This window comes from Maniola jurtina, chromosome 1 (genome assembly GCF_905333055.1).
Source record: "Maniola jurtina chromosome 1, ilManJurt1.1, whole genome shotgun sequence".
In the NCBI taxonomy this organism is placed as follows: domain Eukaryota; kingdom Metazoa; phylum Arthropoda; class Insecta; order Lepidoptera; family Nymphalidae; genus Maniola; species Maniola jurtina.
The window spans coordinates 13,202,652-13,220,714 of NC_060029.1; the positions used below are offsets into that span (position 1 = coordinate 13,202,652).

Here is an 18,063-nt window from a genome sequence, read left to right on the forward strand (position 1 = left end):
AGAACTGGTTTTCATAGTTATGTCTGGTTTTACGAAGGGTTTTAGGTTTTACATACTCACTATATTTTACATTTCTACTTATGAAATAAATAGGTAGGTAGGTACTCGTATAATAAGACAAATTGTAAGTCAATTTTTTTTTTAATCTCATAATCTCATCTATACATTGCATTTTATAAAATAAAAGTAGTTATTCATCAATAAGATCCTCGTGACCTTTCATATTATTAAGTATTTATTTATGTTTTATTAATAAAGATTAATAATCATTAATTTGGTAGCTTTGATGTACCTACTTAATGTCAGTCACTGACTTATGTCTAATTAGTTTTTAATCAGTTTTGGACAAGTTTTGACGATGTTTTGGACTACGGTTTTGGATGTTTTGACTCAAAATTTCACGAGAAAATTAGCAAGACAGGTTTAGAAAACTCAATTATCTTATTCAAGTTAATCAAAAAAAATTGATTTGTGAACATAATTTTACATTACACTAAAATTAGCAAGCTGAAATTGCATGCCCATTTATAATAACTACATGTTCAAGTATGAATAGTAAACAAAGCACAGCTATTTAATATGAAAAATCTAATTCAATGTTTTATACGGGCCAGAAGAAACTGAAACTGATCGCACGTAACGAGGGGAAATTAAAGGCATATGAATCTTGCTTTGATGTGAGAGCATGGAGTCATGATATTGAGGCACGGGACCGGTACATTAGGGACTGGATAAAGAGCGATATGCCCATTTGTGTTCTCCCTGTGCGTATCGTGACTAGGTGCTTGAGAAATATGACTTGGAGACGTCATGAAAAGGTAAAATATTTGAAACTAGAGGATGGCCGCGACTTCGTCCGCGTGGATTTAGGGTTATAAAGATCCTGTGGGAACTGTTTGATTTTCCGGGATAAAAATGTCAATTACAGGGACGCAAGCCAGCTCGGTACCTTTCATACAAATCGGTTAAGCGGATGGGTTTTTAGGAATCCCGTGGGAACTCTTTGATTTTCCGTGATAAAAAGTAGCGTAGGTCCGTCCCCGGGATATAAGCTAACCCTGTACCAAATTTCGTCAGAATCGGTTAAACTGTTGGGCTGTGAAAAGGTAGCAGACAGACAGACAGACACACTTTCGCATTTATAATATTAGTATGGAAGTATGGATATTAGTCTACAGGCAAGTGGCTTTAATAACCACACTCTGAGTTTTCATGCGCAGTACAGCTACCATTGCGCGTGTCTACCTGAGCTGCCCCATTCGCTATAGGGTGGAATTTGTGAAAATTAAACTTGGTAAAAAAAAACTCACAACTTTTCGCAGTCTACGCCAAGATGCCATCCGAATTGCAAATCAAAAGTTGTCCTAGAAAGCATTTGCAATTCGTGCCATGCAATGAGAGAATGTCTAAAAAATGACGAGAACTTTGAGAAATACTTCGACGAGGTAAGCATATCAATACGATTATTATAATACTTGTATTACAGTTACTTAGATGCATGGAGTGCTCAGCTTAAGTCGGTATAAAAAAAAATTCTTCATTAATTAACTATGTAATTAGATGCAAACTTTACTTAGTTAAATTTTCGGCATAGTTAGAAAAATAACGAATATTGATATACAAGTAAGTACCTGCTTACATTTTTATAGGAAGAGTTTGAAACAAGTCATTGGCCCTGTGAAAAATGTTTAGAGGCCCTGAAAAGCATAAAAATGTTTTGGAAAATAATTACACAAAGAATATTCAGAATTAGTTTCCCCAAAAATGACGATTTAGAAGGAGCGTGTTGTAGCAATGAAAGTGTCCAAAGTGTGGCCAAGGTGTGGGAACAGGAGCTAGTGCAACAAGCGCTTGTCGTACAAAATTTAACGCCTTTATTAAATACTCAAGTAAATGAAAGACAGCCATACTGTTGGCAATCATACACAAATTATTTGAAAAAAATAATGACATTTGATAACTTGCGATTTATAGTCGAAGATGATGACGAATCCAACGTCATGAATAAAAAATTGAAAGAAAATCTGAAAGTCTGTAGCTGTGAAGATAAGGCGACCGAAACAGATTCTAAAAGATCCAATCATACTGCGAATAAAAGAAGATCTAAGTTAACTAAAAAACTAAATAAATGTACATCGTTCAGAGCCAAGACTGTGAATTTTGGTAACGATGCTTGCAATATAGATGCCGAGGAAATCAATATGTACAAAAATAATCTCGATTATTTACAACAACAATATAACATGCAAAACGATGAACTGAATCAGCTGAAAGCAGAGAACATGTCGCTAAAACTTCAACTTCAAAGTATGACCAGAAAATCTGCATCTTCCTATTTTACAATGGTTAAATCCGATAACAGCGCCTCTGTGATGCCAATACCTTACGAATCTTACTGTGAAGACGAAGAAAGTGTTAAGGTCATTGATTCCGAAATGATTATATCTTTAAAAGCTTGCGAAAATGAGGTAAGGTCTAAGATGTTACACGATAAGCTTTTTGATATTATTTGATAATTTTTACTTAAACATAACGACGATGCTTCAAAACTATAATATAACTAATTAGCTGACACACCCTTGAATTTCAAAAAAAAATAATTTAGTTAATTTACAGAATTTCAAGCATGTGTCGTTACTACAAGTACTTCATAGAACCAATGGCTCAAGAGTGAAAGATGAAAATTTTGTTGATAAAAATAACTATTGCAAGGAAAAACAAGATCCAATTAAAATTTTGGAAACAGGTATTTGCTGTAAAGTACTTAGTTAGTAGTTAGTTGATATCAATATTATGGTAAAATCCAAAATTAAAGGCGAAAACTAGCGTTGCAAACTCGGAGTAAAGTGATAATAGAAATACCTACACCAAACAACATAAAAGACGTAAGTAAATAGAAGAAAACAAAAATTTTACTCCAGATAAAGGAAATATTTAAGAGAGAAAAGAGTTTTTTTCTATTTTCAGTTCACAAAACTTTTGGCGCTATTGTAAAAAGAGAACTTACAATAGCAAATCAAAGGAAACGCGACCCGAAAGTAGTAGATATTTATGCATCTTATCAAAAAGTCCATGCAAGTAGATCCGTGCCCTCTTGCTCTACAGTCTCTTCCCGATCTTCGCTATCGGATATATTTGTAAGTATTAACAGTTAAAATGAATTATTAAAATCTATTATTTACTAGAGGATGCCCGCGACTTCGTCCGCGTGGATTTAGGTTTTTAAAGATCCCGTGGGAACTGTTTGATTTTCTGGGATAAAATGCCTAATATGTCAATGTCAGGGACGCAAGCTACCTCGGTACCAAATTTCATACAAATCGGTTAAGCGGATGGGTTTTTAAAAATGCCGTGGGAACTCTTTAATTTTCCGGGATAAAAAGTAACCTACGTCCGTCCCCGGGATATAAGCTAACCCTGTACCAAAATTTGTCAGAATCGGTTAAACTGTTGGGCCTTGAAAAGGTAGTAGACAGACAGACAGACACACTTTTCGCATGGATTACTTCAACATTGGAGTGCCAAACGAACGGTGGACTGATGTATCATTGCCTATTGCCACTGTAACTTTGCCACTGGTTGAACTTATATGCCGGTTACTCTAGTTATGGCAAAGAAGTTAATTTCTCTCTCGCGTGCTCTCTCTCTCTCTCTCTCGTGTACAAACAAACACTTCAACTTGACTTCAAAGAACTTCAACTTTTTATTATTAAGTACCAATTAAGTACGTTATTTTTAATAGACCTCAAAGTCTGTAGGCTCTTCTAGAGTCTTAGCCGTCATCTGGACTCTGGAGCACGGTGCTAATATCTATCCGAGAAATTTCATAGCTATCATCTCATCCACTATTTTCAGATATTAACTAGGGGACAACGTATTTTTTAAATATTTTTTTATTTCTCTTTCAGGTATCTACGACTGATGTGAAGGAAATCTAACGTTAATATTTTGTAACTGAAATAATATAAATTGTGCTATAAGTATTCGATGTCGGTGTCTAGTAATTAAATGAAAAATAAATATATTGTTATCTTTTATTTAAATGAAACGACTCATTATATTAATCATGCGATCGTATATAAGTTTTTTTGCATCAATGGCGAATATGAAGTCTAGATGATTGAATTTCGGGTGTGGTACTCTGTATTTGCCGATCACGGATTTTATTTCTCTCCATAGATAGTTCACGTCTTCCGGGGAAGAAAGCCAGTCATTGTCGCCGTAGTGGAGGAAAACAGGTGTTGTAATGGCACTTAAGTTGTAAGCCGGTGGTGTAAATGTACCATAAGTGCGTTTGTTCGTAAGCCATCCGTGGTTGAAATTGGCGAATTTTTTGGATTTGTACAACTGTCCGAAATGGATCATTTGTCTTGTGGACGCACCGGCTGGTGTGTGGCCAAATACTACTGGAAGCATTGTCTGTAACAAGGCATAGGAAAAGATAGTCAGGTATCTGGTAGATCAGGTACTAACCACAGTGACTGACACTATTTAAACTCTGTAACTATTCATCTTTATAAAACTTGGCGGAATCCAGCAATCATCATTTAAAATAAATTCTTGAGGTTTGAGGTTTGCTGAAATTCTTCTTACTAGAAGTTAAAGTAAGTATCTAGTAAATAATAATATAGGTAGCTTACTCTATTCAACTGCTGAGCATTATATCCACATAAGAGGAACAATATGTTGGTACATAGAGACTGGGTGATTGCTTCTTCCAGGCACAGCTTTTTTCCTGCTAAGTCATTAATCCAGCCATTTGCCATAAACTCGTTGGAGCCAATCAGACGCAATATTCTCTGAAAATTTTATTTCCATTAAAAACTATTTATTTCTAACCTAGACTATAAACCTATACCTAGTTTTGGTTTTGGTACCTTACTTGGCAAAAACTTTGTGGGTGACATACTACAGCCTTAAGATCGCACCTATAGTCAAAAGCAAAACCTATTATTAATATTATCTAAGGACGTGTTAGATAAAATAGGTTAGGTGGTGCTAATGAACTTTACTCAAACAATACCACTGTTTAATATATCACCCACTTGTGTAGACCCAATTTGTGTACACTTTTCCTCTTCAAGAACACTTGACAAATAAAATAGGTGCCTAACTACTTCAATGCTTATTTGTTAGATAAACATTATTTAGGCCATATTATCTTTCTACTACCGGATCTACCTGATAGGGTGCTAGTAAATGTAATGGAAAATGAAATAAAAAAATCACTTTCAATGCAATTATTAGTAGGTTTGCGGCAACGACTGCACCGACGACCTTAAAAAGATGGCGGGAAGTGGGCGGTTGAGGAAGTCGGAGGACCATGACAGTGTGTGGTGGCACGGCTTCTTAAGGCGCCAACGCACCTGAGCTGCGGTGCGCTGCACTGCAGACCGCGGCACAGTGCGGCAAAATATTATTTCTGTCATTTTGTATGGAGCATTTGTATGGGCTGGAGAGAATATTGTGCAGCGTGCTGCCGCGACGCACAGTTCAGCTGCAATTCAGTTCGAGTGCGTGGGCACCTTTAAAGGTCTATAATATCTATCGCCATTCTATTATCGTGCTATGAATCGCTTAACTATAAACCCTCTAGAATATTGTGTTACTTAATTAATTACTTAATTAAGTAAGTAACATAAAAAGATGAAATTTCAACAGATTACCTACTAAAGGCATAGGTTAGCACACGGACATTAGCTACATACCTACTTAAGATCAAAATTACCTACCTACATCGTGCAGTTAAGTACTTACTTCTAAAGAATTGGTAAATGGTGCAATTGCCCTGACGAGAGGACTCCTGATATTCCCAACATAGGCCACAGGAGCTAGAGCTTGCATCGCTATGACTTTGTCATTGTACTCCGGTCTAGTCGAAGCCATAACCCAAAACGCTGTGGTGCCCTGAGAGAATGCCACGTACTGAAGTTTCTTAACACCAGTTTCTTCAATCACGTAGTCGATCATAGCTGGGAGGTCGTAGTAACCAATTTCATGCCAGCTGAACTTCCAAAATACAGAGGAAGATGGCTTCATATTGACGTGCCTGCGCGAGTAAGTGTTGCCTCTAGCGTTACCCATCCATACGTCATAGCCTGCTTCGGCTAGGATGTAGCCTAAAATGGGAATAATTTATCTAAATCTAGACTAGTCTCACAAAAGTATGTGGTAGTTAGGTAGTATGCGACAAGTCGAGATGGCAATCAGAATATGAGGCGGGGGACACCCCACACACCGCACTTCACCGGGTTAGCGCCGGGCTATGCGGGGCGAGATTGGCATAGAAAATCCACCTTGTAACTCTATGCTCTCATTTGAGAAAAAAAAAACCAGCCAAGTGCGAGTCAGACTCGCGCACCGAGGGTTCCGTACTCGGGTATTTTGTTCGATAAATCAAAAACTGTTATGCAAAAAAAAAAAAAATCTGTTTTAGAATGTACAGGTAAAGCCCTTTCTATTCTATAATAGCAATGCATACAAGCATAGTAAGCAATATCTTACTTTGAAAATTGAAACACATTTTAATTTTTTTTCCTGTGATGTAACCACAAATTCGCGGTTTTCAGATTTATTCCTTTACTTGTGCTATAAGACCTACGTCTACTTGCTTTTCACGATTCTAGGTCAACGGGAAGTACCCTATAGATTTTCTTGACAGACACGACGGACGGACGGACAGACAGACAGACAACAAAGTGATCCTATAAGAGTTCCGTTTTTCCTTTTGAGGTACGGAACCCTAAAAATCTGCCTGAGATTTGAAAATACCTTACCCAATCCCTTATCAGTGCCCATTAACACCCATTCAGCAGACGATGATAACAGGCCATGTTGCAAGAATACCACAGGTCGGTTGTTTCTACTGGCGTTGTGTTTGCCGTAAGGAATTCTATGCAGCTCCAGTACATACTTGTCCTCCGTGTACACGCGATGTATTTCACATGGGTACCCGTACTTCCGTGCCAGAGTGAACTACAAGTTTTAATAGGGTAGTTTTAGGCCAGAGTGGCTATCAGATTTTATGGTACCTTATAAAAGGCCATACTGGACTGGTGATACTGGTTCTTTTGGGTGCATCTTTCAGGCAGTCGAAGTGTTGCATTTTTTAAATTCATATACTTTTAGCAAATATGTGCAGCCAGACTGCGTAGGTACCTATTATTATGTTATATTATACAATAACAAAGCAAAATTAAACGCATTCTCAGCTACAGAATTTGAAAAGATGAAAAATTCAACAAAAAAGTTAAATATTAGGAAAACCCAGGGAAAACCCGTTGCCCGTTGGTTAAAAAAGCACGGAAAAAATAGACTAGAGCGACGAAATCTGTTCAGCAATGCGTCTATAGGTTTAGATGACAATTTTAATATACACGAGCAAGTAATCCTTGTAGATAGTACTTAGATGCTCGTTTCCTCACTATATTTTTCTTCACTGATAAGTGATAACTTACTTACAAGTTATAGCGTTAGTTATACATACAGTATCCAAAGAAGCATCTTCCTTGATATTATTAAAGAGTTCTTCTATACCTTCCGTGGCTAATACCGAATTAACACAACTTAATGCATAAAGAAACAAAACAATGTTTAAAAACATCTTTTTTTTCGGCATTTTGGTAAAATACTCGGCACGGATGTTTATTTATGCTTTGATACAACAATACTAACATTTCAGTTAAGTTTTAAAACAATGTCTATTGTTTATCAAAGAAGGATTAGCAACTGATAAGGTCTAATACAGTAGCTAAGTACAGTAAGTACCTACCTACGAGTAGCTGTATCTAATTTTGTTTGTTTGTAACGTGGAATATCAATGGCGCGGGCGGCACAAACATTTGGTCACTCGACGATCTATGGTACGTAGATATACCAAATGCTTTGGAATAAGGATTATTCAATTTACAATCAGGTAAGGTAACATACCTACCTAATTACTGGTTTGTTAGAACAAAAAAACCGGCCAAGTGCGAGTCAGACTCGCGCACCGAGGAACCCTCGGTGCACGAGGCACCCTGATCCTATAAAGGTTCCGTTTTTCCTTTTAAGGTATGGAACCCTGAAAAGGTAAAATATAAATGAAGCGAAAACTTTTACCTAATAAAATGTAAGTAGGTGCCATTTTTGACCTACCTACTCGTACCTAGTAGCTCTACCGAAATAAATAGTTACAGTTAAAAGGAAATCCCCAGTTTTTTAACTACATATTTACAAGCTATCTACCCAATCGATAAAATAGTCATTCGTCAACCAATAGTAGTCCACTGTTAGACATGTCTCTAGCGCAGTCACATTTTTACGGAAATCTGCTCTTGAGCCCGCCTGTATCCAGCAGCAGCAGTCATAATCTATACTAATATTATAAAGAGGAAACCTTTGTATTTTTGTATGTTTGTATTGAATAGGCTCAAAAACTACTGGACCGATTTCAAAATTTCTTTTACCATTACTTAGAGGGATTCTTCCGAATCCGTATAGGCTATATTTTATCCCGGAAAATAGATAGGATTTTTCGTGGTAGTGAAAATTGTAGGGTAAGGTGTCGAAAAAACTGCCGTACGTTAACGATTCTCGCGAACGCTGCCTAAATGGTAGAGATGTATGGTTGACTTCTATAGAAAAGTTGTAGAACTCAATAATGCCTACAAAAAAGTCCGCGATAGTATAAACCAAACATTTATATTTTAGCCATTATAACCACTTTTCCATAGAATAAAAGTAATTAAAATTATTAGCCTATGTTTATTGATCATATTATCGTCAAATACTAATCCTTATCCAAATAAACTATTTATTCCCTAGATCCACGCAGGCGAGGCTGCGGGCATCAGCTAGTACCTAATTAATTAGAGCCATTTTATTAAAAGGCTGGTATATACATATTATTATTCAGTGATAAAGTAGGTGTTCTTTCATTAGTCATTGATTAGTTTTATTTTTATCATATTTTATAGTAAATGGGTCAAAGTCAACTAAGTACTTATTAATCTTGTAATATCAATGAAGGGTATTTTAGTTAAATTTCCAAATATACGGTCTATAATTGCAATGCGTACGATAAAAATGATAAGTAATAATATATTTAACCTCTGCGTACCTAGACTACCTACCTAATTGAATGTTTAATTATGTTAACTAACAATGATTTTTAGATTGTATGGATTTTTTTTCAAGTTCAAAACCGATCATACATACATACCTACCTACCTACTTATTATATTTTTATCAATACATCAGTGATCATCACCATTGATGTCGGAGCTATCCCTAATGACATAATAATGGGTAGGTACTTAAAACAAGTCCATATTGTTTACAAGAAAAATAATGAAATCTTTGAATTTTTTAGATCTTTAATACTTTGCCTAGGTCACACCCGTGACTTCATCCGAGTGGTTGAGGATTTTAAAAATCTCGTGGATAGAGTTCCCACGGGATTTGATTTTCCAGCAATTTTCCGGGATAGTCCACTTCGAGATTCAAGCTATCTCCGTAAATTGCGTCAAATACAGTTAAGCTGACGAGCCGTGAGGCGTGAAAAGGTTACTGAACAGATAGACACACTTTCGCATATTTTATAATATCAGTATGGATATGGTATGGATAGAAAATGATTGTATCGCCTGGTATTAGGTAGGTATATCGATATTAGCCAGGTGAATAGACAGGTATTTAGATATTAGCCGCAATTTTTCAAAACGATCGACCTCTATCTTTTTAAATTTGCCGCCAAGCTATATCCAAGCCCCCTAGGTACATCAAAATTCGCGCCTTTTCGCAAGTTTTAATTTATCTAGGTTCTAAATGTTAGCTTTTTAGCACATTAAAATCAAAATCTTCAAAACCCGTTTTTGACGTTTAGTTTAGATATGATAACTTTTTGTACCTGATTCTTAAAAAAAAAACCCAACCTGTAGTATAAAATCGAAGAGTACAGCTGCAGTTTATTCTAAGAAAAACCCAGCTAAAATATTATTAGGTCTTTAATTAGGTAAATTAAATTAATTCCGGATCTGATTTTCAAAATGTGTGAACTATTAATGTTTAAGTTTTACGAGCTTTATAGACTTCATTCACATTTTTAATTTCAGATCAGAAATTCAAAACGCATCGTCAGAATCATTTTGGCTGTATATCGATCTGAAAAATCCACGATAAATTAAAACTGGAAGATTTGAGGCAGCTTTACCTTCCTAATAAGTAGTAGTATAACACTTATTTATTTATAAAAAAGTGTTCTTAAACTCTTAAACCGCGGGTGTAATATCAATGTTACCCATTTCGACAAGGACCGGAATCTGGAGGCTTTCCGGTTGGAATAGAATAGATAACTTTTCAAAATGTATTTTCTAGTCTGTGGAATATTTATTTAATGATTTTTTTTTAAATTGCAACACAGTTGTTTTCTTTCACCGAGGTTTTGTACACGCACTTTTGTTTGTTTTCCCAATTTTTCTTCACTAAACAAGCTTTTTGCATGTGGTGGCACAATGGCAAATCAAGAAATTAGTTTAAAATGGAATGGATATCAGAGTAATATTTTAACTAACGTCAAAGAGTTATTTAAGGACGAAAGTTTATCGGATGTAACACTTGTGTCTGAAGGGCATAGTTTTAAGGCCCACAAAGTAATTCTTTCAGCGAATAGCACTGTTTTCAGAGGGATATTTCAGGTGTGTACACATACTATTAATAACAAAAGTCTGCAGTACTAATTTTGTACGATTTGGAGGTTGAAATTTTGTCTTAACGCCCACACGTATATTTCACAGCAAAACCCCCACAAAGATCCAATTATAGTGCTTCACGATATCAATACGGATTCTTTACGGACTCTTTTGAGGTTCATGTACAACGGTGAAGTCAACGTGACTGAGGAGTTTTTACCTGTTCTATTGAAGACTGCCGAAGCTTTGAGGATATGTGGACTATCCAATGGAAGTGACACTGGACGTGACGACGAGGTACAGACTTATTCAGATGGGGAGACCAAAATAAATTATCAATAATTCCACTGTTTCCAGTCAGCAATACTTGTATTGCAATCTTTTTTTATTGGACATATGTGTAAAGGAAGGAGTATTAATTACGTTTAGATCTGTTGTTGAAATTATAAAACTTTTTATCAGTGAAAAATATTTTTAATGTCTTTGTAATGAAGTATACATATTACGTTTTTTACTTTTGACGATGTTAACGACTTAACATTGCAGAAAACAGCTACATCAACACAAAATGTATCCAAAAAGCGAAGGAAAAGTCAACAGGAGGATAATGACGACAAAAGTCACAAGAAACCGACTCCATGTTTATCAAAACTAGACACTGTGGTAGCAATCACTAATTCTGATACTTCTAAAAACTCTGTAAGTATTTTAGACTAGCTAATGCCCACAACTTCGTTCACTTGGATTTAGGTTTTTAAATCCTGTGGGAATTGTTTGATTTTTTTTTGGATAATAGTAGCCTATGTCACTCTTCAAGGCTTTAACTATACCCATGCAGAAAACCAGCCAAGTGCGAGTCAGACTCCTAACCTATAAGGATTCTGGTTTTCCTTTTGAGGTACAGAACCCAAAAAATCACAGTGATCCGTTGCCCATTGTGATATGATTGAAGAACAAACCAATAAACTAAAACCAACAAACAAACTCACTTTGCATATTTTATGGTATTGGTAGTTAAATATAATAGTATAAAGTAAAAGAATACAAAAAATATACATTCATAATCCTGTGATAATGATTAGACTAGTCATAAGAACACTAAAAGGTTATTACAATTTTCAATAAAAAACTGTGAGTAATTGTTAGTATTTGTACAGTTTATTCATTTATTCTAGCACCATCATAGGTACAAGCACAATGGTGTCTTTTTGTTTGTATCCATAAATTCTCTCAAATAAATATATTGAAGACTCAAAAAGTAGCGTGTTTTTGTGGTGTTTCTAATTTTCTTTTTAATATCTTTCCTTTCAGAATATAGTGCCCAAAGTTGAACCCATAGACTCACCATTAACAGACTATTCAGGAGATAGCACCAATGATACAGACATAGCAGTCCTAGATGATAGCTTAGAAAAAAAATTTACAATAAGCCCTGGGAATGTACCAAATCCTAACAAAACTGTATGTACAGCTTTACTTACTGACCGTAATGTAAAGAAATGTATTAATGAAGTGAGCAGTACACAGCCATGTTTAAATGTTGTCATTGAGCCGTGTAAAAATGTGGAATTGGAAGAGGAAAAAGAGATAGAAATTGATAAAGAAGTTGAAAATGTACTACAGAGTGGAACAATTGTTGAGTCTTTGAGTATAACAACAGGGAATATGAATTTTGTGTCCAGTGAGGCTCCAAATGTTAAAGGTTTTTTGCTTTTTTCTTATACAGCTACATGCGAATTTGTTTTTTTTTCCAAAACTAGATGTAACAGATTTCGAAGCAACTTCAACTGCCAGTCTAAGAAGCACTTTTTGTTTTCAAAGTATTGCATTAGTTTTCAGGTTTCTGTGATACACACACACACTTTGATTTTTATGTATAAGAATTTTTAGATTAGAAGTCAGTTAGCTTAAGAGCTCTGCTTGGAGATTGATTCTTTGATCAAAGCAAAATTGCAGAGTAGAATTGCAAAATTGTAGAGTAGTAGAACCAGAGTATTCATTATAGCCCAACAGGTTTCAAAGTTGGAGTGGTAATAGGTGGGCCACATAATTTAAAGAATATATTTATATGTTGGGTTCCCAAGGTATTGGAATTTCAACTCAGTACTGGAAAGGGTACCGTTGGAAGACCCTCCAATTTAGATAGACATGACACATGAGTAACAGGGAGCCCCTGGATTCGGGCGGCGTAAGACCGTGGTGTGTGGCAGTCCCTACAAATACCAACGTCCAGCAATGTGGATCTCTAAATGTCTAAATATTCGTTTATTATCTTGACGACGACGAGGTTAGCTAGGGGGTAAAAGGAATTACATAACACGGTTTTTGTTTTAAATAATGCAGTGTTGTGGCATTTTAGTATAAGGTTTACATTGCTCTGTCATTTGTTGAAGGTAGTAGAAACTTCTTCACTACCAAGTGAAAGTTCTTCTTCTCTCTGGGCTGGTTTCCGCACTTAAACGTTTCCGTCTGTTAAAGTGAAAGTTATTCCAATTAGATTTTTTTAAATAAAGAAGCTTTTTAACCCCCGACCAAAAAAGAGAGGTGTTATAAGTTTGACGTGTGTATCTGTGTATCTGTCTGTGGCATCGTAGCTCCTAAACTAATGAATCGATTTTAATTTAGTTTTTTTTATTTGAAAGGTGGCTTGATTGAGAGTGTTCTTAGCTATAATCCAAGAAAATCGGTTCAACCGTTTGAAAGTTATCAGCTCTTTTCTAGTTACTGTAATCTTCACTTGTCGGGGGTGTTATAAATTTTTAATTTACACTTGTAATAAAATTTCAGACAAAAGCAGTACCTACTATGCAAACCCATCATTCCCGTGCCCTTTCTGCCCTCGAGTGTACAACAGTTGGGGGTATAGGAGAAGGCATGTCAAATCTAGACATATGACTAACAGGTTAGTAACTACATATAGTTTTATATTAAATCTATTTAAAAAACTATAAAATAATACAATAATTGACTTAATTTTTTGGAGCTCAATTAATACAAAATAAATCTGGCACTAAGGGGATGGTTGCTTGTGTTATAACATGTGAAAGAAATTGAACTTTTTGGGGTTATATTTGTATAAATACTAGGCTGTACCCTGCATGCGTTGCAATGCCACGTAAAATAAAATAACCGTCCAAGTGCGAGTCAGACTCGCGCATTGAAGGTTTTGTAATCAGATATTGTTCCGAAATTTTGCACAATAAATCAAAAACTATTATGCATAAAATAAATAAAAATCTGTTTTAGAATGTATAGGTAAAGCCCTTTCATAATATGATACCCCACTTGGTATAGTTATCTGACTTTAAAATTGAAAATTACTAATTTTTTTATGAAAACATTTTTTTTTGTGATGTAAACACACACGGTTTTCGGATTTTCCCCTTTACTTGTGCTATAAGATCTACCTACCTCCCAAATTTTATGATTCTAGGTCAACGGGTAGGTTTTCTTGACAGATACAAGATACAAGATACAAGATTTTTATTTGCAGAAACATTTTTTGTTTACAGTTAGGTGTTATTAAATACATAGTAGAAATGTTTCACCTTACATAATCAGGCATGCAAAATTTGTACAAGGTCATTCATATTTAAGTTACAGACAGACACGACAGACGAACAGACAGACAGACAGACAACAAAGTGATCCTATAAGGATTCTCAGGAGGAGGAGGTTCTCAATTTCAGCGTATATTTTTCAGGCTGTCGTGCAAATGGTGCGTGTCAGTTCTGCCGTCGACCGGCGCGTGGTACTCGCACGCAACGCGCGCGCACGGCGTGCCGCATGAGGAGGCACGTAACTCGCTCGTTGTGATGGTGGAGGCGCACGCCGTGCTCACGCTCAACGAGCCCAGCGTTGCGCAGCTGCTGGGACAAGTGGGCATCTCTGATGGTAATACTGCCGAGAACACCAACTAGGGTATGTTTGTGTTCATGCAAATTAAATGGAGTCTCGTGCGATACTGACCAAGCCTAGTGTTGCAAAGTTGTGACAAGTTTTACAAGTCAAAGTCATTTATTCAAATTGGGAACTATTGTACACTTTGTGATTGTTAAACAATAGTGGTGAAAAATAATTACGTTAACTTAAAAGTAACGCTACGAGGGTTCCAAACGCGCCCAAGTATAAGGCATGATTGTCGTCAAGCGCAAGTCTGTTCTGCAAAAAAAGTGAGCATATCTATAGCAATACTGTTAAGAAGACCAATTTAGTAGGGCATATTTTATTGGTACCATACTTAGTATACTCATGACCAGAACCGTAACAAGCTCATTGTGATGGTGTAAGACAGACTTGGGTATAATATTATATTGATTCGATATTTGAAACTGCATGCTGCCACTGATCTTGTTACGGGGAAAGATGGAACTCCTTCACGATGGTACCAAGAAGACCAATTTGGGTATGTTTACCGTGATACGATACTTGATAGTGATACTACCTCGTGGTGATGAGGCTCATGTAGCATTGACAATGAAACCAGTGTTTTGCAGTTTGTGAAACAAGTACACATATTTAAAAGCAATACAGCTGAATAAAAATAGAAAATTGTCTTCAAATTAGGTATGTTTTTCGATTTTTTTAATGAAATATTAATATAATTGAAATATTATTATTATATATAAACCTAAAGATATTATAAACAAATTAATTCTCAATATTTCTAATAAAATCTCAAATATATCAAACTGCCAATTTATCAGAGCTTGTAACCAGCTATTGCTACTATAAAATATGAACTAATACTTTTACCTAAAACTTTTCGATTATAAAATATTATGTATCGTTGAAATGATACAGAAAATATATAAAATGTCATTTATATTTATATATTATGTAAATTGCAGCCTCTAAAGAAAATATTTAGTATACAAAAAAATAATTAGGTACATCTAAGATCCGATTTCGGAAAAACAAAGAGTTGTTTTATGCATAGTATTTCAAAATTGTTAAGTTCAATTTTTTTGCATTGTTTTAGTTTTATTCAGCCATAATATGGGGCCAGTAACATTAATCTTAAAAATGATTGCAACATGGCCAGTAACATTATTATTTTTACTCAATAATTATAAAGCCATCCATAATAATTTTTATTGTAATAATATTTTATAAGCCCTATTTAAAAATTATAAATCAACTTAACAACAAGTCCATGTCAGAATATATTAACTAAAATATTAATGGCCTATATTGTATAAGATAATGAATAAAATTTAGTGATAAGGCAAATTGTTATTTTTGTATATGTATAATCTAATGATCTCAACACAATCAAGTCAAATGTTTAGTCGATTAAGATCCATAATCAAAGTCGAAAAAAGTCGACAAACAAGTCATCAATTTATTTTCTTCAAATCATCTAAATAAAGCTAGTCTATAAAACCACCATTTAAAAAGTTACATTCCTGTTTCTAAGATGTCATGATGTTGTTTCTGTTTTACAGAAATGTTCCACATTTTTTTTTCGAATTTAAAAAAGGACGATTTTCATCGATTGCATTAGCACATTTCTTCACATGCAATTTGTAAAATCAGCTAGCTTTTGCTGTATCCCTACCTATGATATAATCTGTTTAAACCTGTTCAAGAAGCAGGTAGACAAATAAAAAAAAAACAGGTGTTTAAGTTCTTTTACGGCCTTATTCACAAACGTTACTATGAGGTCTCACAGTGCGCTCGAACGCATAGTGTAGGTTCCCCACCAATCAGATCATTGTAAATTGACGTGATACAGTCATCTGATTGGTGGAACGGACACTGCGTTCGAGAGCACTGTGAGACCTCATAGTAACGTTTGTGAATACGGGTGTAAGTGTAGCAACAGCAGGCCCTAATTCGCTCGCTATTTATTAAAAAATATACGCTCCGAAATTAAAACTACCTCCTTTTTTGGAATTCTGCTAAAAAATTAAGAACCTATTAGATTGAGGGTAGTCCTCAGGCCCTTAAAGCTTCTCTACTTTTTAATACAAACAATATTTTTGTGGACAAAATATGCATCTATAGCAGTCATTTAGGTAATAGAGTTATCAAGTCATGACTTCTTGTTTCTTAATCTTTTAAATCCTTACTCAAATCTCTTAGCAATCTAAACTATCTGATATGACTGAAATATAGAGCTTAGGATTATAATTAAGTATAAGAAGATATTTTTATACTGTAATTTTAAAAATTAATATTACTGGGCAATAAGTTTAGGATGTGATTTCTAGAAATAAAAATATAGGTTAAATGTATTTGGTCAGTATGTATAGGCGCCGAGGCCTAAACTTATCAGAACTATAATATTGAAAAGTTGCAGATTCGGAAAAAGCAATTTGCGTGTTATATTATATAACTTTTATATTTATAAGGGTATCATCCAAAAAAAATTATATACAAATGTGTTGTGACGCATAATGTATATTAAGAAAAAGGAAAGTTTGTATAAGAAAAAAAAAGAGTGTATTTTGTATAACTATTTATAATATATTTGGAGTGGTTTTGGAACAATTATTTATTATATATACATTCAGTTTATCGAAACATTTTATTAATAGCTTATTAAAATGTCAAATTACTTAACACAAACATTGTGTATAATAATAATAATAGCAAAATTAGTTACCTTTGCCACTTTTGCCGATAAACAAATCAATCAAAGGCGAAACAGTCAATATTATCCCTGTATATAATAGTTACTTATCAATATACCTAATATTATTCTGATCTGACCATTGTCTAAGGAATAAAACAGAACCTCTCTATTTTCCGGCCCACTTAAGTGGAACGGAGCAAAGATGTGCTTAGTAAACCAATCAGATGATTGATAGATGACGTGTTAATTTTTTCACGTCATTTATCAATGATCTGATTGGTTGCCCGTCTCGCTTTGTAGGATACCGAGTCTTAGGTTTCACCTAACCCTACAGTTACGAGGGTATAATTTTATCCCTTACAGTTGGAATAGGGAATAGATACAATTTGTAGTAGGTACTGGCGCCATTTTGATTTGCAACTAAGAGAAGATGTTGTTTTATTGTAATTACATACTCAATAGTCAGCTTACACAAAAGGTATTTAGTTATAAGATATAAAAATATGAAGATTTAAAACTATTTATGAAGAATTCTTATGGAATACATATCAAATCGTACAAACAAGTATTCAGAGCTTCACAAATTGATAAGGGTATATTTGTATATGTAAAATTTTAAATGATAATTTACTATTGAATTTGTGATAGCAATAATTTCAGAAATTATAGTATTTGGAATGAAATAATAAAACTATTCACAATTCATAATAATTTTGGTCCTCAAATTGCCACTAACTTAATATTTCTAGATATAAGAGTAAATATTGTGATAACAGATTTTTTTTCCTAAGGTAAAGGTGCCTAAATTTTTCC

At 34.7% G+C, this 18,063-nt stretch overlaps 3 protein-coding genes across 3 annotated transcripts; 2 read left to right on the forward strand and 1 right to left on the reverse strand.

Annotated features, from left to right (window-relative positions):
* Positions 1-333: 333 nt before the first annotated feature.
* Positions 334-4,024, forward strand: LOC123876523. The gene is made up of 6 exons (XM_045922858.1): positions 334-818; positions 1,323-1,445; positions 1,650-2,468; positions 2,617-2,746; positions 2,968-3,137; positions 3,909-4,024. Exons 1-6 carry the CDS (start codon positions 597-599, stop codon positions 3,936-3,938), a joined length of 1,494 nt encoding a protein of 497 aa, XP_045778814.1. The 5' UTR covers positions 334-596; the 3' UTR covers positions 3,939-4,024.
* LOC123876773 (lipase 3-like) lies at positions 4,023-7,691 on the reverse strand. Its single transcript, XM_045923167.1, has 5 exons — positions 7,487-7,691; positions 6,777-6,975; positions 5,758-6,119; positions 4,641-4,799; positions 4,023-4,419 (listed from the first exon to the last, which is right to left on the reverse strand). Exons 1-5 carry the CDS (start codon positions 7,616-7,618, stop codon positions 4,039-4,041), a joined length of 1,233 nt encoding a protein of 410 aa, XP_045779123.1. The 5' UTR covers positions 7,619-7,691; the 3' UTR covers positions 4,023-4,038.
* Positions 7,692-10,403: 2,712 nt separating this feature from the next.
* On the forward strand, positions 10,404-18,058 carry LOC123876702 (zinc finger protein 131-like). The gene is made up of 6 exons (XM_045923051.1): positions 10,404-10,676; positions 10,776-10,967; positions 11,217-11,369; positions 11,982-12,372; positions 13,458-13,572; positions 14,374-18,058. The coding sequence occupies exons 1-6, from the start codon at positions 10,494-10,496 to the stop codon at positions 14,588-14,590; spliced, it is 1,251 nt and encodes a 416-aa protein (XP_045779007.1). The 5' UTR covers positions 10,404-10,493; the 3' UTR covers positions 14,591-18,058.
* The last annotated feature ends 5 nt before the right edge of the window (positions 18,059-18,063 follow it).

Excerpts from the sequence above, each read along its gene's own strand:
- LOC123876523 (XM_045922858.1), top strand. The coding sequence starts at position 597 with ATGTTTTATACGGGCCAGAAGAAACTGAAACTGATCGCACGTAACGAG. Across the intron at positions 1,446-1,649 it reads TTGAGAAATACTTCGACGAG|GAAGAGTTTGAAACAAGTCA; the intron begins GTAAGCATATCA and ends ACATTTTTATAG. Across the intron at positions 2,747-2,967 it reads AATTAAAATTTTGGAAACAG|TTCACAAAACTTTTGGCGCT; the intron begins GTATTTGCTGTA and ends TTCTATTTTCAG.
- LOC123876773 (XM_045923167.1), bottom strand. The coding sequence starts at position 7,618 with ATGCCGAAAAAAAAGATGTTTTTAAACATTGTTTTGTTTCTTTATGCA. Across the intron at positions 6,976-7,486 it reads AAGATGCTTCTTTGGATACT|TTCACTCTGGCACGGAAGTA; the intron begins GTATGTATAACT and ends TAAAACTTGTAG. Across the intron at positions 4,420-4,640 it reads ATGCTCAGCAGTTGAATAGA|ACAATGCTTCCAGTAGTATT; the intron begins GTAAGCTACCTA and ends GCCTTGTTACAG.
- LOC123876702 (XM_045923051.1), top strand. The coding sequence starts at position 10,494 with ATGGCAAATCAAGAAATTAGTTTAAAATGGAATGGATATCAGAGTAAT. Across the intron at positions 11,370-11,981 it reads CTGATACTTCTAAAAACTCT|AATATAGTGCCCAAAGTTGA; the intron begins GTAAGTATTTTA and ends CTTTCCTTTCAG. Across the intron at positions 12,373-13,457 it reads TGAGGCTCCAAATGTTAAAG|ACAAAAGCAGTACCTACTAT; the intron begins GTTTTTTGCTTT and ends ATAAAATTTCAG.